At 39.1% G+C, this 27,381-nt stretch overlaps 1 protein-coding gene across 5 annotated transcripts in view; it reads left to right on the top strand.

The window, feature by feature from the left end:
* Window positions 1-27,381, top strand: part of DMXL2 (Dmx like 2) — a 128,999-nt gene that overhangs the window by 17,220 nt on the left and 84,398 nt on the right. For all 5 annotated transcript variants that reach the window (XM_080929995.1, XM_080929994.1, XM_080929993.1 and 2 more), the window contains exons 2-9: window positions 2,197-2,322; window positions 4,879-4,950; window positions 8,149-8,227; window positions 8,961-9,096; window positions 9,680-9,746; window positions 21,028-21,206; window positions 23,094-23,277; window positions 26,221-26,395. In XM_080929995.1, the coding sequence (XP_080786121.1) occupies window positions 2,197-2,322; window positions 4,879-4,950; window positions 8,149-8,227; window positions 8,961-9,096; window positions 9,680-9,746; window positions 21,028-21,206; window positions 23,094-23,277; window positions 26,221-26,395 (1,018 nt within the window). The remainder of the gene's footprint in view (window positions 1-2,196; window positions 2,323-4,878; window positions 4,951-8,148; window positions 8,228-8,960; window positions 9,097-9,679; window positions 9,747-21,027; window positions 21,207-23,093; window positions 23,278-26,220; window positions 26,396-27,381) is intronic.

The raw sequence follows: 27,381 nt of genomic DNA, 5'->3' as shown, positions 1-27,381 counted from the left end.
TTTTTTTCTTTTTCTTCTCTTCTCTTTTCCTTTCTTTTTTTCAATTTTTTTGGGGGGGGGTACTTAGATTTTTCTTAACCACACATTGTTAGGTAGAGGACTTGTCTCTACCTCCCCTAAGGCTGACTACAAGTTGTTTCCTCCATGCCTAGTCTGTTGTTGCTCTTTTAGTTTTGGGTTCGGAAGTGGTTTCATTTGTTACTGTGCAGCTTATGCCTCGATCCTTGTGTATCAACCCGTGCTCTTCTATCTAATACGTTTGGGATGTATTTTTGAACAATTTTCCTTAGGTAAGTTCAGTGCAGCCAGGTTTGAGAGCCATTGCACATTAGAAACATGCTTCCCTTTGAATGTTTTCAAAGATTCAACTTTAAAAATTCCTTTTCTGTTTTCCTTATACTTGTCCCTTTCTGCCCTGCTGACTAACTTGAACTTACTGGTTTTTATGAGCTGTCTTGTCTGGCTGCTTGGGTGAAAACCTAGTTCATTAATAATTTTGTGTTTTGCTACTACAAGAATTAAAAGATAATAGACTTGTGTGCACACAGTGCTTCAGTTGCCTGCCCCCTACACATACACACTTAACATATGGAAACACACATGCACACTCACACACGCACATATTAAAATGTCTTTCTTATATGGAGTACCTGATATTTTTGAGTTTTCTTTGTGATTTCTTTGTCAGGGATGTAATTCAGTAGTATATTTTCTAAATACTTGGGATTTTTCTCTTTGCTTAGTGCTCAGGTGATGAGAGAAAATAGTTACATGATTTCAGTCCACTCAAATTTGTTGCTCAGTGTCTAGTTCATCTGTGGTCCTGAATGGCAGACAGAAACCACACTCCACCCCCACGATGGCTGTGTGCCAATCCTTCTGACCAGAGGAACTTTGCAAGTGTGATTGAATTGTTGATCTTGAGATGGGGTAGTCTGGGCCATTAGTAAACTCAGTGCATGGAGATGACGAGGACTAAGTGCCGGCAGGGACTGGGCAGTGCGAGGACTGTGCGGCCTTCGTCAGCAGCAGCCCGTTGGAGAAGCGGCTGGACTGATGCTTACCTGGGAAAGCAGCTCTCAGTTCTCCTCCACCATTTCTCCCTGCAGAAAAATCTCACTACCCTTGCAGACACCCCGGGTTCCTTTGGCTCTTTTATGAACAGAAGCCATTCTTGAAGCCCCCCCCCCCACCTCCAGCACATTCCTGTCTGAATAGTCTTTACATAGCATGTAACTCAGGGAAGAGTGTACGAATCATAAGGCCCGAGTTTGGACGCTTTCTTGTTTATTCCTGGGCAAATTAATGAACTTAGCTCTTTATACGATGACGATGATGATGATGAATAGTAGTGGTATAAATATCAGCCTTCTAGAGTTTTCCCCCTGAGATTAAAGAGACTATGACGGCTTTGTAAGTAGTATAGTCTCTATCTTTTGCCCCTGTCATGTAGCTCTCTCTGACATGGCAGCTAACCATTGTTTTTGGTGCATTATTTACCTAGTCATGTCTTAAGTGTGTGCCAGCCTACCTTGTGCCTTCATATTGATTTTGCCAGATCTTTAAGTTATAGCTTGTGATACAAAGTGCTTGTCTGGTATCTATCTTGATTTTTCTTAAATCTGGTTTGAACCCTGAGAATATTTGCTGAAATCATTGCTGTTTTCAGTGACTTTAGTATTTTCAAGTGGGGGTTTTATTACTTCCTTTAGGAAACAATAAAAAAGAGATGAGCTCTAGAGAGAAACTCTAAACAGTAATTCTTCTGCTGCAGCAACGGACGCTGTAGTGTATAGAAACAGGAAGAACCTCTGCCTGTGGAAAACAGTTTTTGAATGGCAGAACATGGACTGCCATTGGTTTATTTTTTTCATAGGATTTTTTTGTTTGATTTTTTTTTTTTTTTTTTTGAGACAGGGTTTCTATGTGTGTCCCTGGCTGTCTTAGAACTTGCTCTGTAGACCAGACTAGCCTTGAACTCAGAGATCCACCTGCCTCTGCCTCATGAGTGCATTAAAGGGATTAAAAGCATGTTTTCTTTGATATAATATTTAATGTTCTTATTTGTGTATTAACTATTTTGTAAGATATGTCAAGGTATATCTTTATATTAGTAACAGAATCCAAGATAAAGTAATATGTAATAATAATTCAACATTATATCTCTTACAATGTCAGAAAATGTTTCCTTTTCAGGCATATGGATCAGGCTGTGACATTGTTATTCTGGCAAGTGACTTTGAATGTGTGCAGATCATCCCTGGTGCTAAGCATGGAAACATTCAAGTCAGTTGTGTGGAATGCTCCAATCAACATGGCAGAGTAAGAGATTCAATCACTTAATTAATGTTATTTAAATGTTATAATATTGGTATATGAACTGTGATGTGCTATAACACTGATGATTGGCACTGTTCTGCCCGTGGATGTGCTTCGTGGAGACGCCTCACAGTCTGAGGATCGCTGTTCTGTTAGCTCTGGAGCCTTTAAGCCATCAAGGGAGGAGGAATCCGTTTCCTCCAAATTCCAGTCACAGCATCGTTTGTTGTTGAGATGAAGTCTCATTGTGGTGTGCAGGCTGCTCTTCACTCCTGGACACTAGTCAGCTTCCTGTTGAGCATCTGCCATGAGCCAGAGCAGTAGACCTGAGCCTGCATCTGCAGTAGCAGTAGATGTTTATCAGGAAGTTCAGGGAGTGTCTAATATAACAAGTGTCACGTAGGTGATTTGTACACTTGTTAATTTAGTGAAAGTTTGTTGAGTGAATGTTTAAGAATTTATTCCAGTTTTGGAACTGGGGGTTTAATTGAAATAAAGCTTTATCTAAAGTCTTTTGTCTCAGATTTTCTTTGTTTCCTCTCTCATTTTTAAACAATATACAATGAATACTAATAAAGTATATTTGGTATATATTCTATGAATTCAGTAAGAGCAATATATATGACAGTTGTATATCATTACAAGATCATAAAAAGAAGTTTTAAAACTATGGTAGATAATTATGGTATTTAATCGTTCTTGGCTTTCTAGAGGTTGTTCTTTACTGGAAAGTATTCTATCAAGGACATGCTAAGTCAGGATCTCCCTGGCAATCATGCAAATTTATACTTAATATTGAATTATTACTTTATTATTCCATTTCTCCTGTCTTATTCAACTTTTTGTATCAAGATTCCTAGTTATATAAATGCACCATTATTTGGTAGTAAGGTACTTGAAACACTATATTTTCTGGTAGCTTCTGATATTTGCTTCTTGCCTTTCTAACTTTAAGTATTTTTCCATAAGCATTGCTTGTGTTTAATTTAGAGACCACTGAGGACCATCTTTCTTTCAGTTTTTTTTTGTTTTTGATCAGTCTTCTCTCTAGGCCAAGCAAGGTAGCTTTAAGCTTGCCTAGGGTTGAATGATAATTGCCAACCAGTTTTTATAAATTACTCAAGTATTCATGATAATCACAATTAATACATTTTGTGAGAGTAAGGATTTTAAAAATATATACAATAAAGCTGGCTGAGCCTAGGGGATTGCTTGAACTTACTAATTTAGGACCAGTTTGGGCAACACTGTAAGACTTTATCTCAGAAACAGAAAGATCGCTAATGAATGGAAGATGTTTGTGTTCCATTCATTAATACAAGAAAAAAGCCTGTTTCTATTTTCACCTGGGAAAAGACAGTTAAAGTATTGCATCTTTTCTGCCATGTTCTTGTATTTTAGTCCTTTATCTTCAGCTCCTGTGGTAGTAATTGTCACATTTGTGACTTCATATTAGCCCCACATTTGAAGTAGCTCCCCTGCCCTACTGTGGATTAACACCTTCTTGGAAAGCTAGTTTTATGGATTAATCATAGTATATGGTGTTAGAGGGGAAGGCTTTGGTCTGTTTCCTGATGCTGATTGTTTCCTCCTCAAGAGGATGATGAATTGGGAACTACTTCCAGGAATTGTTAGATTTGTGCTCTGGTAGGGACTTGCTGTCCTTATCAGGTGTGATCTGGAGCCGAGCAGTCCTGGCCCTCACACCCCTTCAGTGGAGACCCCAGCAGCTGCTCCATCTGCTGCTCTGCATAGTTCAGCGATTTTCCTCTTGGTTATTTCTGTTCCTTCTTCTAGGTGGTTTCCCAATTGGTGTTTTCTGTTACATGGTATAATTACACCATTTTTCTGACATAGTCTTAAAGCCTGTTATTGTTTGATATATTTTTAAAAACTTCTCACGACTTTTACATTTTTCCACTGGATTATAAACATTGCTAATAAAGATGCTAAGATATACTTTTGTCACTAAAGTTATCTCCATATTAAAAATATTAAATATTTGAAAATCACATTTGTTAATTTACCGTGTGTGTGTGTGTGTGTGTGTGTGTGTGTGTGTGTGTGTGTGTGTAGTGGTCAGAGGACAGCTTATAAGCTTATAGGAGTCAGTTCTCTTCTACTATGTAGGTTGTGGAGATTGGACTCACGTTATCAGGCTTGGTGGCAAGTACCTTTACTCAGCTATCTTTCTGGTCCCAAAATAAATTCTTCTAGAAAATGCAATTTTTCAAAATAGACATTGAGATGCATACTTGTAATCCAACAGGATTAGAGGCAGGAAGATTAGGAGTTTGTGGCTAGCCTTAGCTACATATCAAGTTCAAGGCTATTCCAGGCTGCCTGAGATCTTGTCTCCTTCGTAACTTTAAAACAAGGCTGCTGAAGTTTTTGGTAGCAGAGATTGTTAAATCTACTATATTGCCATGTTTATTTGTAGAAGTAAACCATGAATGTATTGGAATTGAATTGTATGAAGTTAGTTTATACGTTATGTATGGAGAAGGCCGCCTCTATTTCACTGTTTCCTAAGCACTAACATCATGTTCATTCTCCTAGGTTGCAGCTTCATATGGGAATGCTGTGTGCATTTTTGAGCCCCTGGGAGTAAACTCTCATAAGAGAAACAGTGTAAGTATTCACTGGTAGTAAAATATCCTAAGCGTCTGGTTAGCCTCATTTATTGCTGTTGTTCTCATCAGTGTTGGGCAACTTTGAACCAGTTTCTTGTTTCCTTAGACTCTGCAGTAGAGAGCTGCATAGGAAGCAGTGCGGACGGTGGTAGGAATATCTGCGAAGGTTTAAAGGCTTTGTAGAAATACGTTTCTAGAATATTGCTAATTGCCATTTGCTGTGTTGAGATCTACCCTAGTCTGAACTGCTCTTCCCTTTGCTTGGGTTAGTTCTAGTCTCTGGTACTAGTTTTCTATTCTGATTTTTTTTCTTTCTTCTCAGTAGAGAGGGTGTATAACTTCTCTTTTTATAATTCCCTAAGAGTGCCATATTTCTTGCAGATTGTAAACCTGCAAGTAGCCTCTCACCTCCCTTCTTCCTTCCAGCCCCACACTATTCTTCAGAATCCATCTCCAACTCCAGCCACACCTGCGTGTCTGTTGCTTTTAGTTACCCTCCCTTTTAGTTCTGTGGGTGCTACCATCTCTGTGCAGGATCAGGGCTGGCTTCTACAGACTTGAAGTCTCATATAATAATACCTCTTCAAGGAGGCCTGTCTACTATACTATAAATTGCAAATTATCCTTTTATTATTCCTTTCTCTCTTGCACCAGCTATCTTTGTGATGCCATCATAGGTGTGAGCCACCGTACCCTGATCTGATTATCTATTTTAAATCTTTTCCCACTGCACTAGTTTGCTTATTGTTTATAATTAGAACATAACGTTCTTTACAAGTAGGCAGATTGATTCTTTTGATTATTGTTACATCCCAATTTTTTAGAATATTATCTAATGTGTTTAGAACTCCCTAAATATTTGTTTAGTGGAGTTACACACTTAGGTCAGCTCACTAACCAGACAAATGGTCTTGTACATTATATTAAGAACCATTCACACAGATACTCAGTGCTGTATCTTATGTTATTTAATGTTAAGAAAATCCTATATGGTTAGAATCATCAACCAGTTTATAAATTTTACACATGGACTAGAGAAGGCTTAGATGTTGTACAAGTGTGGGGACCTGAGTTCGAATATCCTGAACCTGTGCAAATCTGGGAGCAGTCGTGAGATGTGAGGAGGAATCAGGAGACTCAGAAGCTTGTCTGGTGTACTTAGTGGCAGATGACAAAGTAACCCTGTCTGAATAAGGTAGAAGGGAGAACTGGACACTCAAGGCTGTCCTCTGATGTCCACACATGTGCTTTAGTACTCACACAGGTTGGCCTTGGTATTGGAGGTCACCTAGGGCCATGGGAGTCCCTGGCAAGCACTGTTCCAACTGAGCTACATCAGTAGCCCCATAAAAACGCTAAGCTTTTCTCTCTCTTCCTTACTTATGCTGAGACGAGGTCTGCTGAGCAGTGTAAGCTGGTCCAAATGCTTGCGCTCAAGCTGTTCTCCGTCAGTCTCAGACTCAGACTGTTGCTGGAACTGCAGATGGGAGCCGTTTTCTAAACTACAGTTTTCATTGAAATCTTACACAAGTTTTTATATTTCTAAATTAAATGAAAATATCAGTTTTTTATTATAAAAACAGTTATTAAATTGTACAGTGTCTAAGAGTCATCTAGAGGTTTAGATCAGTGGCTGAGCTCTTGCTTAATATGTACAGGGCTCTGGATTTGATCTCTTCAACCCCCAAGTAAAGACTGACCAGGAACACAGTCAAGAAAACTCAGGTTCTCAGGTTCAAAGATTTGAGAGGCGCTTATTGCTTATGAGCACTTAGGACCGTGTAGAGTCCATGTGTGTTAGGTTCCAGGACCACAGGAGGCTCACAACCTCTGATCTCTGTATGTCACATGTGTGTGGTGACTATGTTGTACTGTGTTGTTTATTTTTTATAAGGAAATACATACTTTTATTAGAATACTATATTCCATGCCAATAACATTTGGTTTTTAGATTTTTAATCACTTTGTAGAAGGAAAGGATTAGATAGAAATTGCTCCAGTATAACATATCACATTTGTGAATTACATATATATTTAAAATCTGTTGTCTTCTTGGGAGTTTTATCTAGTTTTAGTTTAGACAGTGAGTCCATTTCTGTGCATTAATAAAAGTTTCAAAATGATTTGTTTTTATTCTCTCTCTCTCTCTCTCTCTCTCTCTCTCTCTCTCTCACTCTGTGTGTGTGTGTTTGTGTGTGCGCATGTGTGCAGGTACCTATGGAGGCCAGAAGAGAGTGTAGGTTCCCTTGTAGCTAAGGTTGCAGGTGGTTGTAGGGCTCCTGAACTAGGTGTTAGGAACAGGGTGTGAGTGCTCATAACTGCTGAGCCATCTCCAGCCCTCATAAGGATTTTATAATAGGCATGGCATGAGCTGAAGGTGAAGATTACAGCAGTAGTCCAGCTTAGAGGCAGAAGCAGGAGGATTACCACAACTAGGCCTGGGCTGCATGGCTAGACCCTGCCTCAAACCCCAGGGACAGAAAGACAAACAAAAAGGTGGAAAGCAAAACTAGAATTCACTCACACCCTTCCCAACCCCAGTCCTACCAACAAGCAGGTATACTGGTCATGCTAGTAGGTGCCCATAACAGCACTTGGGAGGTGGAGACAGTGTCAGAACCTCTAGGTCATTTCTTGGACACATAGCAAGTTTCAGGCTAGCTGGGACTACTTGAGACTAGACCCTGTTTAAAGCAAACATCAGGCAAACAAAAAACCAGACAAACACAAAATGTCAAGCAACAGTGACAAATCCCCAACAGTTGCGACATCCTTCCTTGTGTTAAAGGGTTGTTGTCTAGTAGGGAAGTCAGATCCGTAGTCAGTGCTGTGATGACAGTGTGGAGGGTTTTAGACGCTGGCAGGATGTCAGAGTTCACAGAGGTCATGCTTTAGGTAAATCCTTAGGAAAGATAGGGCTTCTCAGATGGAGAAGTGGAGGGAAGGATGACCATGTACGGAAATGCGTTTGTAGACAGAAGGAAACTTGCGAGAACATGTTTAGTTGGGCACAGCAAGCAGTTTGCTTAATATGGAAGTATGACCTGTCAGTGGGCCTATTGAAGTAATTTTAAAATAGTAATGAAATAATTTAAATCTGTATAAGTTTATTTTAAGTTGAAAAAAGTGACAAAATGGTGAAATTTGGGGGTATTTTAAAAACGTCCTATTTTTTTTCTCTCTCCACATGGTTCAGCAACTCAAGTGTCAGTGGCTTAAAACTGGGCAGTTCTTTTTGAGTTCCGTGACATACAACTTAGCATGGGACCCTCAAGGTATTTAGCAGCTATACTTAAAAATTATTAAAATGAAGCATTTGATTTAATGTATAATTAAAATGTCATAATCTTTGATGATAAAAAAGCTACAAATGTATTTTTGTTGATGAATGAAAATAAGATTTTTCTTTTTTATATTTGTTGTTTGCACAGAGCTTAATTTTCTTCCCTTTTCTTTTTAGCTTTGCCTTCTACTGTTTTATTTCAAGAACCAGTCGTTTTTTTTTATTTTCTTAGCTAATATACGATGAAATTTACTCTTATTTTATCTACAAAATGATAAATAGGACAGGGGTGGAAACATTCTTATTTTGTCATGGTATATTTCAGGAAATTATTGTCTTTAATTTGCAAAGATTAGAAACTGTAATGACCCATAGCCGTCACCCCTTTATACTCACCATTAATGAGGGTTGTTTATATTCCGTGTAAAAAGCTCACTTTAGTTTGATCACATCTTGAGAATGCTCACACAGTAGCAGTGTCTGAGACAGTCTCCTCCACCTCACATCCTCTCAGGCTTGCTTGACACACAAAGCCCTGGCCAGTGGTTTGTTTCTTTCCCCTCAAGTCTTCTCTATAGTAATTCTTGCTTAGGTTCTTTTTCTTGCTTTTCATCTTTTAGGCGATTTTTTTTGAACTGACCCCGTTTGTTTTTCATAGCTGGTATTGTATATTTTCAAAACTTACTAGTTTATAGACCTAACATGACCCACTTTTGAATTTTCAGATAACAGATTGCTAACAGCAACTGATTCGATTCAGCTGTGGGCTCCTCCAGGAAGCGATGTTCTAGAAGAGGAGGAAGAAGTCGATTCTAAAGTCCCCCCTGTCCTAAATGACTGGAAGTGCATCTGGCAGTGCAAGTTAGTGTCTACGTCTGTTCTGATAGTGACTCACGGATGCTTCCTAGATTATGTCCTTTCTTACAGAGCTCTTTATTTTTTGGTGGCATTTTTTTTTTTAAAACTAAAACTTACTATATTATCATTATTTAATTTTAACCTGTGCTTTAGTTAATTGTTCTTCCAAAAGTAAAAAAAAAAAAAAAATCATATTTAGGGTTCGGTCCTTGAGTTGACAGAGTGATACAGTGTGTTGAAATAAGAGTAAAGGAAAGGTTTGGGAGCCCAGCCACCATTTGGAATGTGACAATGACATCTAGTGTCAGCGCAGGTTATGGAAAGAGACCCAGTTGTCCAGGGAAGGTGAGACTCTGCAACACGTTATAATGAGGATTTTGATTGACATGGATGTAGCTATATCATGCATGGGCATTATATCCTTTGTTTTTGAAAGTATATGTTGGATTAGTTTTTATTAATGTTTTTAGGAAGGTGGAATTCCTTGTATTGCTATGATTGTGACATTGATACTAGGAATATCTTGTTTTGACCATTTATACATAGAACACACTGTTCTGAACACACTGGTTTTGTTTGTTCTTAGAACCTCAGTGTCTATCCATCTGATGGAATGGTCTCCTGATGGTGAATATTTTGCTACTGCTGGAAAGGTAAGGGACCAAGCCAAAAAGTAAAGCACTCTAACAAAGCACTAGAAATATCCCTTATGTTCATTTCCTGTTCTGTCTTCCATTAATTGAGATTTTTCTGCAAAACTTGCTTGAAGTATGGTGAAAATGTTTGTGAGGCTAGAGCTGTAGCTCAGGGATGGCGAGCAGTGGCCACCATTGTTGCAGTCCTGAGGTGAAAATGTTTGTGAGGCTAGAGCTGTAGCTCAGGGATGGCGAGCAGTGGCTACATTGTTGCAGTCCTGAGCTTAGTGCTCAGCTCTGTAAAATGGGGAGATAGTTTTAAAAGGTCTGGGTGATCTCTAGAGATACTGTACACTGGGGGAATAATGGCTGTTATTATCCTTATTTTACTTTAGTGCAATTATATGAAAAACATTTTCACACTTATTGTGTATATGTGTGCATGAGAGCCAGAGCGGGGGAGGGAGGGTGATGACGGAAGCTTCCACACGTGGTCCTGGGGAGCAAACGAAAGCCATCGGGCCTTATCCACTGGGAATCTTGCTCACTGTGCATTTACCTTTAATTTAAAAAATTAACTTTTAAGACTTTTATACATGGTATTTTGATGATATTCAACTACCCCCAGACTCACCTCCCGTTCCATTCTCATTCAACTTCACGTCCTTTTTTTTTTAAAAAACAAAACAAAACTAACCCAATGAGCCCTAAGTTGGACATCATGGTGCATGCCTTCAATTCCAGAGCTTGGGAGGAAGTGGTAGGCAGATCTCTGTGAGTTTGAGGCTAGCCTAGTCTACAGAGTGAGTTCTCGATAGCCAGAGCTATAAAGTGAGACCTTGTCTAAAAAACAACAACAACAAACAAAAAACACCCCCCCCAACCCCCCAAAAACAAAACCACAAAACCAACAAAAATCCAGTGAGTCCAGTTGTGCTACTAATAAACTTTTAAATGTATAGCCATCCATCGGAGCATGATCGACTTTAAAATTCTTCTTTCTATTTACCTGGTTTCTCTGTAGCAGGAGTATATTGTAGCTCTATTTAAATAGTAGAATTGATCTGGACAGGAGGGAGCACTCCTATAATCTCAGCACTGAGGAAGCAGGCAGGTCAGGGGTTGTAAGGTGGCAGCCCTGCCTTTAACCTCAGTGTTCAGGAGGCGGAGATGGGTTTCTGTGAGCTGAAGACCAGCCAGAGCTGCAGGTGCAACCCAGTCTCCAAGAGGACAAGGAAACAAAGTAGGCATGTGCTACTGGGTACCATGACACTCTCTGCCTCCTCCTCCCCACTTCCCCTGCCCTTCTTTCCTTCCTTCACTTCCCAGACAGTGTTGCCAGGCATGCATTAGTCAGGGTTCTCTAGAGGAACAGAGTCAGTGAGAGCAAATACTGAGAGGACTCATTAGAGTGGCGTATAGGCTGTAGTTTGAGTAATCCATTATTTTATTCTAAAACTTAATTTCATCCCAGAACGAAGTCCTGAGTTCAGCTGTGTTGTTGAATGGCTTACTGGCTCCTTCGTTCTTTTTTCACCACCCTGCGGTGCCGTTCCTGATGGGAATTTAGTAATGCTGCAGTGAGGGTCTTGCACACGTCTGTTAGGCATGCGTAGAACCGCCTGGGTCCTAGGCTGTTTGGCTCTGTAGCCTTCATAGATAGTGCCAGTTAGTTGTGCGAAGCTGCTGTTGCTAACTATTGTTCTCACCACCGTTGCCTTTCTTCCTGCTCAGGCCAGTATTGTCAGACTCTTAGGTTGCAAGCTGTTCAGATTTGTTCAGTCTGACTATTTGGGTGCTGTCAGAACTTGGGAATTCAGAGTGTTGATTCTCTGAGTGGTCTCCGTGAATGCTCATCCTAGAAACCCACTGGGATGTCTCGATCTACTTGGAGGGACCGTATCTACCTGCTTTACAAAGAGTAGCAACCAGTCAGACTCTCTGGCTCTTTCTAGGTGTTGTGAGTTTTTCCAGACGCCGAAGGTCTATTTAAACCTTCTAGGGTCTGCCCTGTAGTCACTTGCTATCTAAACTCAGGTTTAAAATTGCTATGCTATTCCTCAGTGGGATACTAGAGTTCAGAATTATGTAATTATTTTACTGTTTCTAGAGTTTTAAAAATCCATACTCAATTCTGCCATTTCATAAACTGGGGAAAGAAATTGCACATTTATTCTTGTAGAAGACTGTACACACTTCACAGATAGAAATGCAACCTGGGCTGATTCTCAAGTATGTTTCCTAGGTCTGTACGTTCTGAGCATTAGGGACATCTTGGCATTTTTTTTTTCCTTTTGGCAAAATTGTCATACAGTAGATACGTGCACACCATGCAGACAACAACTTGTCTTTAGTGTGAGAGGAGTTCCAGTTTGATCTGTTCTTCTGAAAATCACAGTTTTACTTTTAATGACAGGCCAAAGCTCCATTGTGGGGGTTAGGGAGGGGGCTCAGAGGTTAAAAGCACATATTTCTGCATTGGAGGATCTGGGTTGGTTCCCAACACCACATGGCTTACAACTGCCTGTAGTTCCAGTACCAGGGAATCCAGTGACCACCACTTCTGGGCTCAGTGGGCTCATGCATACAGGTGGTACATGTAAGCTTATGCGCGCGCACACACACACACACACACACACACACACACACACACACACACACACACCTTAAAATGGGGCTGGAGAGATGGCTCAGTGGCTAAGAGCATTGAATACTCTTCTTGATGACCCAGATTTAATTCCAGCACTCATGTGACAGCTCACAACTGTTTGTAACTTCAGGATCTGACATCTTCAAACAGACATGCAGGCAGGCAAAACACCAATGAACAGAAAAATAAGTAAATAAAATTCTTAAAATGATTCCTTCATGACAGGCTGTGTTGGCACATTGTTTTTATAATCTTAGCACTTAGGAGGCTGAGGTAGAGGCAGTAAAATTATGAATTCGAGACCAGCCATGGCTATATAGTGAGAACCAGTCTCAAGTAATGTTACCTTCTTCCCATAAAAAAGACCTTTAGATAACAAAAACAAAGACAAGCCCTGGATAATTATGTATGTATGTATGATATATATATATATATATATATATATATATATATATATATATATATATATATATATATATATCACATTTTTTTTTATCCACTCATCTGTTGACAGACACCTGAGCTACTTCCAGACCTTGGTCATTGTGTTCAGTATATATAGTGTTCAGGAAACATGAGTATGCAGGCATCTCTTTGTAGTATGCTGATTTAGATTCCTTTTGGTGTCTTTAGTTGTGAAACTGTCCAGCTTTGCTGTTTTGTAGCTTAGTCTTGTAGCTTGGCAAGAGGTAGTTGCTTAAGAGTTGTAAGAACATAACAGGAAAACTGTACCACATTTTAGACAGGCAGGTTACAATCATATTCAGGTTAGCAGTGGTTCTGATCACTAAAAATTTCTAAGTAAAATATGTGAAAATATTTTGAGGTATATAGCAACCATCATGTGGTATCAAAATATTTGATTTCTAGGCAAAAATCACATGGATTGTTAACACTGCTTTCCTTTGTTGAAGCATTTTTTTCAAGTAGTTATGGAAGCAGAGAGGTGATTGTTCTTCAAGTTCATTGAACTTTGGGTCTTAATTTCTGTGCTTCTCTAGAATCACATTGAGATAAAGATACATGTAGTTAATATGGGAGGCATCTTAGTTTCTCTCTTGCTACTGCTATAAAATACTCTGACAAAATAACTTTGAGGGAGAAAGGTTATTTTTGGCTACAGTTCTGAGTTACAGACCATAATCATGGGGAAGTTACAGAGGCAGAAGCTTGCAGAGGCAGGTCATATTTCGTCCATCCTAAGACACGAAACAGAGGGACAAGTGCATGGTGCTTCTCAGCTCCTTTTCTCCATTTAATGTAGTCTAGGATCCTAGCTAGGGAATGCTGCTACCCACAGTGGGCGGTTGTCTCCCCCTCCAGTGCAGTCTAGTCAGTCACTCATATGCATGCCTAGAGGCCTATCTCCCAGGCCATTCTAGATTCTGCCACCTTGACAGTTGACAAGTCATCATATGGGAAATGACAAGATATACTGGATTGAGGTATATTCTTAAGGAGCATGGCTGTATGCCTTTTCTTAAGTGTATTAATTGATTTATATCTATGGGTACTCTGAGAACCAGCATTACTTATATACATTGTATTCCTTGTACATAATCTTAAAAAATTATTTAAAGATTTTTCATATAGTGTATTTAATCATATTCTTTCTCCTTCCCCAACTTCTCCCAGATTCTATGCACTTTCCTACCCTCCCAAATTCATTTCTTATTCATATTCTTTACATATAAATAATTGGCAGAGGACTGGCAAGGACAGAGCTGAGATGCTTCAGAAATTAAGATGCAGGTAGATACTTTCAATTGAAACTGACACACCAGATTGCTAAGTCTGCTGAGTACCGGTGATGGACCAAAGGCATCTGTTACATTGAGAACCCCTGGTTTAGATGCTGGGCATTTTATGTTTGTATTTTGACATTTAGTAAATCTCATAATTTTGGGGAATGGCTGGACAATGGCAGTTATTTTTTCTATTTATCTGTCTATATATCCAGGGGCCCTACATCGTTTATTGAAAAGCTTCTTTTTCCTTGCTCTCTGGAGCTACTTTTGTCATAAAGCAAATGTCTGCATTTCTGTGCATTTGCATCTGGGCTCTGTTCAATGTGTTCCTTCACTGGATTTGTGCCACTGTCGTAGTTGCTGTGCTTTAAAAACAAGTCTAGATACTTCTCATTTGCTAGGTGGTGCCCGCTAGTAGTAATCCTAATAGTGGGAAGGCTGAGCCAGGAGGATGCTTATGCTAAATACAAGCTTTATCGTATTGTCAGGAGAATGGCTTGGAGCCTATTCCAGCATGCAGGAATGACAGAAAGACCCTCAGTTTCTGCCATGTTTCCCTGCCTCTTTGTGGAACCTAGAAAGGGTGCTTCCTTCTTTCTGTTTACATGGGTTTTCCTCATTTTCAGTTGAGACCACCTACCAGCACTCTTCTAGTGGTCATCAGAGACTTCCTGTTACTAAACCCTGTGGTTAATTCTTACTTAACCTATAACCATGAGTCAATACAGTAGTTACTTCTTTCTTTTTAAAGCTCCCCACCCCCTTTAAAACAAACGGGATACTCTGGATTCACGGGAAAACTGAGGTAGGTGCAGAGAAATCTCTACTGCTTATCCTTCTACACATGTGCATCTTCCTGTATTGCCCACGTTTATGTCAGCTGATGAACTCACACTGACAACTGTTGGTACCCAGTCAGTGTTTTATTTAAGGCTCAGTCTTGTGTACATCCTGCAGGCCTGGGTACATTTATAAGCATATGGATCTCATATTGTAGTATTGTGTGGAGTTATCTCACTGTCCCAGAACACCTTCCTCTGCCTATTTGTAATTCTGACTGTCCTTTAGAGTTTTGTTTTTGCATTATTTTATTTCTGCAACTTTGGGCAGAGTTGTTGTTTTTCATGGTGGCGGTGGTGCAGAGCCCCATGGATCTCAGGTTGTGAGGATGGTCTACTAATCCTTTTGTTTCTACCTGTCAAGTCCTGGTATTTTGGGTGTGTGTCACACCAACTGTGTCTGCTAGTTTTACTATTGCAGTACCCAGGTTCAGTTTTTGGACTTTTCTCTAAATCTCTTAGTTTTTAAATGGCATCTTTTAAGTGCTGATGAAACGCTTTTGTCTGTTGCTTGCCCCTCTCCCTTTTCCCCTTCATCTGTACTTCCACCCTTATCCGTGTGGCTCTCCTTTAGGATAAGTTCATAATGTACTCACTAGCTCACCCAGATAAACCCTGTGCTCTTCTTGATTGCCTCCATGGTATATTCAGATACAAGCCACCATTATATACTTCCTGTATTTAAGCATTTACTACAACAACTCCTCCAGAATTGTTCTTGTCTCTTCAAAGTGTGCTTTTTAAAAATTCAAGCCAGAAGATCAGAGGTGGTACACACCTTTAGTTTCAGCACTGAGAAGCCTAAAGTAAGAAGATTGTTATGTGTGTCAGGTTAGCCCGAGCTACAAAATAAGACCCTGTCTCAACGCTCCTCTGAACCTGCCGTGAGGTTTCTTTTTCATTTTGGAAAGCTGGAAGCTGTATACTGACCCACATACACATTGTACTGTGTAGGTCTCGGGATCACTCCTTCAGTCCTATTTCCCGTTATTTCATCCCTTTGTAGACTTGACTCTAGCCAGCTAGGCCTGTACCCCCAGCCTTGTATCCCCAGACTGTATGGCTTTTCCCCTTTTCTTCTGAATGTCATGCTGAGTGCAAGGTTTCTCTAGGCACCCCTTTATAAATTGTACCTTACCTTCCAACATATTCTCTGTATCCTTTGTCTGCTTTAATTTTATCTATAATATTTATCATTAGGCATCTATATTGGCTTTCTTTTTACTGTGTGACCAGTTACTACAAAGGCAGCATCTTCCACCACACATTGTATCTCAGCTCTGGAGTAGGAGTCTTGGCATGGCTAGGTTCTCTGATGAGGGGTATAAATGCTCCAATGAAAGTGTCTTACAGCCTGGATTCTCACCTGGAGGCATAGCTAGGGAATCAGCTTGAAACTAATTCCAGTGGGCAGAGTTGATTTCTTGCAGCAGTCTGGATGAAGTTGGTTGATGCCTCCTCCAGACCTGGAGGCTATGGAAGCACTTTGCTGGATGGGCTTCCTCTCTTTCCACTCCCAAATAAATTTTACCTAAGTGGCAAGCAGGAGTCAGAGAAGACAGGAGCAGTCACAGATGGGACAGATAATGTGAAGGAAAAGAATTACTGAAATTAGATATGAGAAATAAAACCCTGAAAATTTGATAAGCTTGTTCAGTTGTTTAAGAATAATAAAAAGGGGGGCTGGAGAGATGGCTCAGTGGTTAAAAGCACCGACTGATCTTCCATAGGTCCTGAGTTCAATTCCCAGCAACCACTTGTATCTGTAACGGGATCCGTTGCCCTCTTCTAGTGTGTCTGACTACAGCTACAGTGTACTCACATACATAAAATAAATAAATCCTTAAAAAAAAAAGAATAATGAAAATATAATTTCTATATAGATTCATAGAGAACTTTTAAAAAACTGTCAGAAAAGAATGAGTTAATAATAAAGGAAAGTTATTTTTAAGATCATAGAAAAAATAATTTGAAAAATAGTATAATTTATGAGTTTTTTAAACCAATTTTGTTTGTGTGTTGGGGGCTGGGAGCTCATGTATGTGCCAGTGTACGGAGGCCAAAGGACTGCCCTTTAGAAGCTCATTCTATTGGGTGAGTCCTGAAGATCAAACACGGAGATTTACTTGCCTTGGCCTCCCAAGGGCTGAAGTTAAAGCTGTGTGACACCATCCGTGGCAGAGGCTGGCTGGCTTAATAAGTCTGTGTATGGATATAAATATAGTATAATGATCACTTCTGAAATACTAAAACTGTTTAACAGTTGAATCAAGAAAGGCTCCTTTGAGCTGGGCTGTCACTCAGTGGCAGAGCATTGGTCTGAGTGTGTGTATAGGCCTCTGAGCCTCATAGGATGGACTTTTTTTTTTTTTTTTTAAGCTAATTATGTAGACAGCTGGGTCTCACCAAGATCTGTTTGCTTCTATATTTTGGATGCAGAGATTAAAGATGTGCATGATCTTGCCTGGTGATATTATTTTATTTTTTGACACATAGCTCAGACAGACCTCATATGCATCTGTAACTGATTCCTGGTCCTTTTACCTCCCCTAACCTGGGATTACAGGTATGCGCCACAGGTTTGGGTGTATGGTCTTCTGACAGAGTGTTTGCCTTATTTCATTTGTGCTATGGGGCATTGAATGTAGGATTTTGTTCAAGCAAGGTAAATCTACTACTGAGCTACAGCCCCACCCTTTTCCGAATTTTAAAATATATTTTGGGCGTCAGAGAGATGGCTCATCAGGTAAAGGCATTTGTCAGCAAGTCTGACAACCTGAATTTGATTCTAGGGACCTGTGTGGCTGAGGGAGAGAGCTGACTACCGAAAGTTGTCCCTTGTCTTCTACCTGAACACCATGGCATGTGTGTGTGCCCACTTGCAGACACAGACACACTAAACAGTAAGGTGTAATTAAAAAGTTAAACAAATTGAGACAAGGTCTTTATTTATAAATTTATATATATAAATTTATACAGCATTCTGCCTGAATGTATGCCTGCAGGCCAGAAGAGGGCATCAGATCCCATTACAGATGGTTATGAGCTGCCACGTGGTTGCCGGGATTTGAACTCAGGAGGTCTTAGTTGCCAGAGCTGTCTTTGTACTTGTGATCTTCCAGCCTCTTCTTACCCTGCAGCTGGGTTGGTGGGGCCGAGCCTCTAGGCTTACCCGCTTAGCACTGTAGACTCCGCTAAGGACTTTTGTAGGATAACCAGGCTCATTATTTGAACCTTTAATTGAAATCTCACCATTAATCTGAAAGAATCATTTGTTCTTTGTGTAGGACTAAGTCACAGAGTTAAAGCATATCTCCCTTCAGTGGGTGATTAGATTTGAAGCTCCTCAAGGCCCTTTATCTTGGTTATATATTCAGGAACCAAGGATCATTGTCTTTGAATTTTTATTATACACAGCCTTAGACGATTACTGAGAATTTTTACTTGTTTAATTATATTTTCCTAAGCCTGTATTCAGTTCTCCAAAGAGGTGTTTAGTAATTCTTAAGGAATGATAAGAGTATTTTATTGGTAAGGATCCTATGAGGGTTAGTTAGCAAATGTGTTGGATTTAAGAGAATTATTTCCTCAGGTTTTGAAAAGATAAAATATTAATTTAGATTCTCTTGAGAAAAGAACAGAAATTGACTTTGGAATGCTGGGCAGATTTTGTCCCCAAACCCCCATCTGTTCTGTTGAGAAGGCAGTCTGTGTGATCTGATGAGGCAGATGGGGGTGGTGTGTCTCTCCAGAGAGCACTTCCCACTCCTGCAGCACACACCGACAGGACTTCAGCTGTTACAAGACTCCAGTTACTTTCAGGATTTTGAATATTACTGGGAACTTTCACTGATAAGATTCATTTCTTATAAATGTAGAATTACATTTTTCTTGGGTTTAAAAATATTTGGAAGTTTTATCTGAGCTTAAATAAAATTGTACTTATTAATGAACCATTTTTACTCACAAGTTACTTGATTAAATCTTTTCTTTTTAATAGTCTCCAGTATGTAGCCCAGGGTAGACTCCAATTCATGCTGGCTCAGCCTTCCCAGTCCAGTGCTGGAAGATGTGTGTGTTGTGTGTGTGTCCTTGCCTGGCTCTAATGTCTTTTTAAGGGTACTATAATTTTCCACCATGTGAGTGGAATTTGATTTAGCCACACAACTTGAAAAATCTATTTATTAGTATTATTATTAAATGATTGTATTTTTTGTATTTAGATAATAATCATTATTATTATGATGGAATTCATACAAATTAGACAAATTCTGTATCACAGAGTTATACTCCTAGCCTCAGACAACTCTTAATTAACATTAAGTGTATTGTTAAAAATGAATACATGAACCTTGTTATCTTTTTTTAAAAATTAACTTATTGAGATAATTAAGCATTTTTCAATGGATTTTGACAAATTTAAAGACCACTAAGAGAATCAGTACTAGAGAACATTGCTATCATTTCAGAATATTAGCTGCTTTTTGACTTTTGAATAGTAAGAGTCTTTCTACTATTTTCTTGTTGAGTGTGTGTGTGTGTGTGTGTGTGTGTGTGTGTGTGTGTGTGTATGCATGCGTGTATGTTCACACAAGCCTAAAGTCTACATCTGCTATATTTCACTCTCTACTGTGTATACTTGTTTATTACATTTTAAGACATGGTCTCTTATTTAACCTGAACTCACATAAAAAGATGGACATGGCTGCATACGCCTGTGATTCCAGGTTTTGTGCGGAGGAGACAGGTGGGTCCTAAGAGCTTGCTGGCCAGCTATGCCAGGCAAATGCTGAACTTCTCACTCAGTGAGAGACCCTGCTTTAAGGCAACAAAGCACAGAAGGATAGAGGAAAACACCTGAATCCCTCTGGGGTGCTCTTCTGCCTCCACATGTGTGTGCATAGATACATGCAGCTGCATTCTTAACATGGATGTTAATACACACACATTTCACATGATAAAATCAGTGTTGTTGTCATACTTGTAAATACTTTAGAAATAGAAATTATTTAATTGGCTAGCTAAATTCCTTCTTTGTAGATCACTTGTAGGGAGCATATTATTAGTCAATTACTAACAAATGGTTTTTACAGTTTCCTTAATTTATTGTTTTGTGTTTTTTATATTGTAGTTTAAAAATACTTTAGATTTATTTTATTGTGTATGAGTGTTTGCCTTGAATGTATGTGTGTACCACCTGCATGCCTGATACCCAGAGAGGTCAGAAGAAGGTGTTGGATCCCTTGATTCTGGAGTTAACAGATGGTGGTGAGCCACCGGGTGGTGCTGGAATTGAAGCAAGAGCTCTTAACTGAGCCAACTCTCCAGCTCCTGTCTGTAACCTGTAACTTTTTTGTTTTTATTTTACATGTATTTAAATATGCCTGCATGCATATATGTGTGCCGTATATGAGTATGTATGCAGTACTCAAGTAGGGTAAAGAGGGCTCCACCAAATGCCCAGAACTTGAGTTACAGGTAGTTGTGAGCCACCATGTGGGTGCTGGGAATTGGAACTGAGTCCTCTGGAGGAGCAGACAGTGCTCTTAATTACTGAACATCTCTCCAGCCTCATTGTTTGTTTGTTTTTTACATTCTTAAAGGGTCCTAAAAAAGGAACCCCCCCCCAAAAACAAACAAACCCACAAACAATAATCTGTGCCACAGACCTGTGAAGCCTGCTTGTTTATTGTCATCTATTTTTTTGGAAAAGTCTGTATTTAAGATGGCTTTACCCTTGCAGATACCTTAAAACAGGAGAACAGTGACTAATAGATAACACATTGGTTTTTTCTCTTTTTTATATCCAAGGGTCTAGTACCCACTCTCCACTCATCTGCAGGACTTTATGTAACATTAGTCTCTGTATGAAAAATGCCACTATACAGAGAAGGTTGATAATAAATAAATTTCCCATTAATTTCTTTAAAATAATAAAATGTCATTTTAGGTTTGGCTTTAGTAAGTGGGTTACATACTCTATTTTAGAGATATATCTTGTGTTAAAGCTTACACTACTACATTGAATAACAAATAGTTCTGTATGAACCTGTATCTTGCAGGATGACTGTCTTCTGAAAGTGTGGTACCCTATGACTGGCTGGAAGTCTTCAATCATACCTCAAGATCCCCACGAAGTGAAAAGGAGGCGGCTTTCCACCCAGTTCTCCTTTGTTTACTTGGCACACCCTCGAGCTGTGACAGGTTTCTCATGGCGGAAAACTAGCAAGTACATGCCCAGGTTGGATGCAAGTTTCATACAATGTTAAATTTTCTTAAATGTTTATAAAATAATGAAAGTGGAATCTTCCTCTACTGATTGGTTGTGGAATAGACTGGAGCGAAGCCATCTGAATTCAGCTTCTACTCTGTCATTAGTCCCATGAGCTTGTGACTCAATGTTTGAAACTCTCTCAGTTTTTCTCTTTGTTTGATGAGGGTAGTAATAGCATCATCTCAGAGTGCGGTGAGGCAGACGTGCTTGTGTGCATGAAGTATTTGTTTAGTACAGGCCATAACACGTGTTTGCCCTGACCATATTAGCCGGTATTATGACTAGTAACATTAGTTGTGGAAGATTCTAAAAAGTATATTTTTCCTTGTAAATGGGAAAGTACCCACTGAGGAAAAGTAATAAACTGTTAATAATGTACATGGTGGTAAGAATACAATTAAACATTTATACTTGTCAGAAATGGCACACGATACGGAGATAACATAGTGAATTTATCTGTCTTTGGACTCCAGGTGAAAGATTTATTTGATCCATTCAAAAAGCGAGACTGAATCTTGGATTCCGAATGCCAGGGACTGAAGTCCCCAGTCTTGCTAAGGGCGCATCTTCTTTTGAATCTTAATTTTATTTGTTGTAGTTACAAAGTAATTAGTAGACGTCTTTCTTTTCTGTCTAAAAGATTATTTTGTTTAAGTTATTTATACCTCTTGTAATTACTTGAAAATCACCTTTAAAACTTTTGGCAAAGTTAGTCTCATGAGAGCAATTTTTAAAAATTTTTGTAATTTTTAATTTTGTATGTGTGTTTTGCCTGTCTGTACACTTGTGTACTGTACACTTGCAGTGCCAAGAAGAGGGCATCAGCTCACTTCACATCAGAGGTACATGTAGTTGAAAGCCACCATCGAAGGGACTGAGCCCTGGTCTTGTGGAAGAGCAGCAAGTGCCTTAGCCACTAAGCCACCTTTTTAGTCTCAAGATTTATTTCTTTCTGTTTTATATGTATCTGTGTTTGCCTGAAAATATGTTTGTGCACATCTTTGCCTAGTATCCATAGAGGCCAGCAGAGGGCATTGGCTCTCCTGGAACAGAAGTTAGGGATGGTTGTGAGCTGCCATGTGGGTGCTGGGATCGAACCTTGGTCCTCTACAAGAGCCGCAAGTACTCTTTAACCACTGAGTCATCTTTCCTGCCCCATAAGCAATTTTAAAAAAGAAACATTTTTTGGAGACTATAGCTTTGTTGGTAGAACACTTTCGTGGTATGCGCAAGGCTCTGGTTCTGACCCACAACACACACAAACACAGACACACACACACAGACACACAGACAGACACACAGACAGACAGACAGACAGACAGACACACACACACACACACACACACACACATACACACACACAGTTCGTCGTTATTTTATGATTAGTCAACTGCCTTTAACTAATGCCATTGATTACAGGTTGTATTGATACTCATATGGTCGTTGTGCTTCTTTATTTGCCTGTTCACAACTGTTTGGGTTGTCAAGATTTCAGTGAGAACTGCTGCCATAACTAAATAATTATATTTAATGATTTTTTATTAAGATCATCCCTTAACTTAGAGCAGTTGGGCTCCTTCTGCTCTTAGTTCATTTAGAAGCTACTGATGTTCCTTAGAGCCTGGTTTTAAATAGCACATGCACAGTCAAGTGCTAATTCCTGGGGCTATTGTCAAAACTGTTTCCCAGTTCTTATGGTGTCCCAGGGAGCAATTTTAAGGCTTTAGTGGATTACTTTTTCACACAGTGTTTTATAGCAATGCCATCTTAGTACATGAAGAGTCAGCGCGGATAACATTTCGTTCATGGATGGCACTGATGATCATAGCATGCTGTATTTCTCTTTGCTGCTAGGGGCTCTGTCTGTAATGTCTTACTGACTTCATGTCATGATGGTGTGTGTCGGCTCTGGGCAGAAACACTGTTACCCGAAGACTGCCTTTTGGGTGAGCAGATTTGTGAGACCACTACCTCCAGTGTTGCCAGCAACCTTTCTCCGACCGGAAAACACAAAGACAGAATCCAGCATGCTCTTGAGGTATCATATCATGTAAAGCGGTAAATGGACTTTGAAGATTTGTTTTGCTGGTATGGTACACGTGAACTTGTGACACGGTTAATAGTAAATTATTCTTGTGGGATTACTCAGTGTGCTGTTATGAAGCTAATGATAGTGATGACTTTAGGCTCATAGTCTCAGTAACATAAATTTGATGTTTTCAGGTATCTGCAAGTCAAATATTAAGCTGTGTAAGAGTACTGAGTGTTTGGAAACTCTGTAAAAGTCCTTAAACTTAGTTCTAAATGTTTTGTTTTTATTTTATTTTGTTCCTTAAGACTACAGATGATTATTTATTAATATTTAGGCAGAGAAGCTCCAGGTGGTAGACCTGGGTTTGGTGTTCCATTCTCCACTGAGAATAACTGAGGTAGGAGAATTGAGATTTAAGGCTAGCCTGGCCTTAATTTAAGACGGTCTCAAAACAAAACAGCAGCAGCACGTCAAGAACAGAAAGAAACTAACAAAAGATGTGTTAGAGACTGGGGAATGGTACACAAGGTTATCCTTAGCTACACGGGGAGTTCAAGGTCAGCCTGGGCTGCATGAAGCTCTGTCTCAAAACAGCTATTAGGCACAAGTGACCCCACATCATTGCTATGCAGTGACTTTTGCGAATACTTTGAAAGTGAAATAATTTTTCCACTTTAAAAATATAGTATGATTAGGCTGGATATATGATCCAGGCATTAAGAGCATTTGTTCTTGCAGAAGACCGAGGTTAGATTCCCAGCGTCCACATAGTGGCTCACAAACATGCATAACTCCATACAGGGGATCTCTCTTCTGACTTCTGAATGCACAAGTCACTCACATGATATACAGACATATGTATGAGCAAAACACTAATATACATAAAAGAATTAAATATATATGTCTTTCTATATACACTATGGTATACATACCTATAATTCCAGCACTTGGGAGATAGAAGCAAGATCAAGAAGTTCAAAGTCAGCCTTACCTACACAGCAAGTTGGAAGCCTTCCTGGGCTTCATAAGACTGTCGCAGAATAGAAAAAATAGAACAGAATAAAAATCAAAGCAAAATAAGATAAAATTTGTTTCTAATATTGTATAAAATGATAAGGAATAAATTGAGGAATACATAGTATTCTAAATTTACTTACTTTTATGTGTATCAGTGTTTGCCTGCATGCATGTAAGTGCAGTACATGCATATCTGGTATTTGTAGACGTGAGAAGAGGGCCTCAGATCTATCAGAGTCATGTGGTTGTGAGCCACCATGTGGGTATTGGAAATTGAACCTGGAGCCTCTGGAAGAGTAGCCAGAGTTCTTAACTGTTGAGTCATCTCTCCATCCCAAGATAGCCATATTTTAAAAACTATGTTAGGAAGAGGGGGGACGGAAAAGATAATAGAGTTTATGTATATATGTATATACATGTATATATGTATAAATTTTCTTTATACAATTAAAATATTGTATGAAATGTTTGTATATTATAAACATCACTCTTATGAGCTACACTTGTATGTTAATGTACTTAGTTTAATGACTGCATGGTCAAAATGACTTTGTTTTTACATATCTGTACATATTTTATCTTCAAGTTATACATAAATTCTCTGTGACTCTTTGTCCTCTTTGACATCTGATATACATCTTTTTAACAAAACATGTATGTCAATGATTTGACAAGCTTTTTCTGTCTTGTAACAATGTTTTTGGTAATGTTTAATTGCTTTTTAAAGAAAAGCCTACTTGCAGGTGTACTGTGTAGGGTACAGCACCATTTAAATCCTGCAGGCCAGGGCTCAGGAGGTAAGTCAGTGGGAGAGCTTGCCTAGAACTGTGCTTACCATTTCCTGCAGTCCCCTCACTCCCAAGTTTATGTAATTATGTATACTTTTCTAGAAGAAAAATGAATAGTATTATGTTTTCCCAGAATGCCAAGTATCTATCGACAAACTCTTACAGGCAGCTTGGACTGGAGATCTAAGAAAGCAGAGGCTCCGTAGCAGGGACACAGCAGAGAACATACACCGAAGCGATACTGCTTCCTGCAAGCAAAGGGATAAGGCCTGGAAAACTCAAAGGGAGAGTTAGATACAGTCTTTTAGTAGCAAAGCATTGGTAGCTTATTGTCACTACTACTGTGAGGACAAGGGGGAAAGAGTGGGGGATTTATGAAGCATGGTATTGGGGTAGGGTAAGTTATAGACTAAGAAGGGGGTTGTGATATGAAGAAGTTGTGCTAAGAATGATCATGGCTCCATGTTCTAAATCATGCTTGTGAGCAGGCCTACTGTTATGAGTTTTGACCTTGTAACTGCATCTTAATGTAAATCTTACATGCCAGGGGCTTGGGAGATAGTTCAGTGCTAGACTGATGGTCTGCAAGTGTAACGCCCTATCCAGCAGATAGTTTGTGAGTCTAGGCCAGCGCTTCAGTGAGTGCATTCCTGCCTGCACTAAGTGGCTCCTACTCTGTTTTATAGTTTGTTTTCCTCTCTATATTGGGGTTCATGCATTTTGTAGTTTAGGTCAATAATTCTAAGTGAGTTTTGGGAGGCATTTTTCCCTGGAAAGATTCAGGGACTTTATTTTTGTTGTTTTGAGTAGTAAATCTTATCTCAGTATGGGATACCCCTAAAGCACACACCCCTCCATCTCCCCATGCCACAAAATTTGAATCTCCTAATCTTAACTGGGGCCTTTATTCAGTTTATAGATATCATGAGTATTTTTGAGCAACTACTTTTTGCCTTAACCTAATTTTTTTTAAGAACTGTGGAACATATATCTAAAATTATTCTACTGAAATCAAGAAAGTATATCTTAAAATCATCAGTTCCACAGGAGGGCAGTTTTAAAATTCTATGTTATGGAAAGGCTTCTCTGGTTGGCATTGTTAGACCCTTCAGAGTTGGATTTAAGAAATACTATTCTATTTTAGACAATACACCATTTGAAGAATTTGAGGAAAGGACAAAGGAGGTCTTCTGTTCTTGTAACTCATGCTGAACTGATGCCTGACAAGACTGCAACCCACGAGGTTCACAGACACATCTCTCACCATGCCAACGCGCTGTGCCACTTCCATATCGCGGCGAGCATCAATCCTGCCACAGGTACCGTGTAGTATAAATGTGCCGAAGTAAGGCAAGTAAGTCGAGCAATAGTGCTACTTTTATAACCTGGTTTTTATTTTATGTTGTCCCTCAGAATACTTCTTAGAGTGGGAATATAACACAGGTAATCCTCCTTCAGTTGGGTCTCTGTGATTTTAGAGTATAATTTTCATAAGTATATTTGAAATTTTTGTCTAGACTATAACAGAGGTTCCAAGTAAATCGAGCTATACTTGAACCTGGCGACACCAATGGTGTTAGCTGGGTGTCAGCATTCTCTTTATGGTTGAACTGCTTTTGTGACCTTATCTAAGTGGTTTACATCTTGGCATAGCTTATTTTCTATCTATGCAGACACTCATGGCCTGTCCTTAGAAAGAAAGATACTTCTCTTTTAGTTCTGGTATCATCTTCTAGCTTGTCTTCTTATTTGGCTCAGAATTAACAGGAGCAGGTTTTATGTTGGCAGAGCTTCTCTTTAAGGGCATAGTGTTTTCTTTTGGTCTAAAACTATATAGAAACACTGTAAATTTCGTGCTGCATTGGTGTTAGAACTGTATTTCTGTAACTTTAGTCCTGCTCTATCAATTGGAGGTCTGTTGCTTCAGGGTGAAAAGAGTTTCATCTTTAAATGCTTGTTTATATAATGATGATCCGCACTGACTACAGTTCCTAAAATCTGATCTTTAACAGTGATTACAGATGTGTGCTGTCTAGTGATCTTGAAATACATCTGTTCTAAATTGAAGCTTGCTGTACTGTACACACTGAATTTCTTATGATAGTATAAAAAGAATGAAACATTTTTTGCTAATAGTTTTATTTCTATTAATTACTTGTTGAAATTACATTTTCCATATTTTTGAAAGAAAAGTTAAATTTATCTGTTTTTAGATATACATAGTTACTATTACTATAATTATTAGTAAATATAAATAATATGTGAAAATATTTTTGTACAATATATTATGATCATTGTTTTTCCT

Source organism: Micromys minutus (genome assembly GCF_963924665.1).
Source record: "Micromys minutus genome assembly, chromosome: 16".
NCBI classification, from domain to species: Eukaryota; Metazoa; Chordata; class Mammalia; order Rodentia; family Muridae; genus Micromys; species Micromys minutus.
This window is presented reverse-complemented; position numbering and strand designations above follow the sequence as displayed.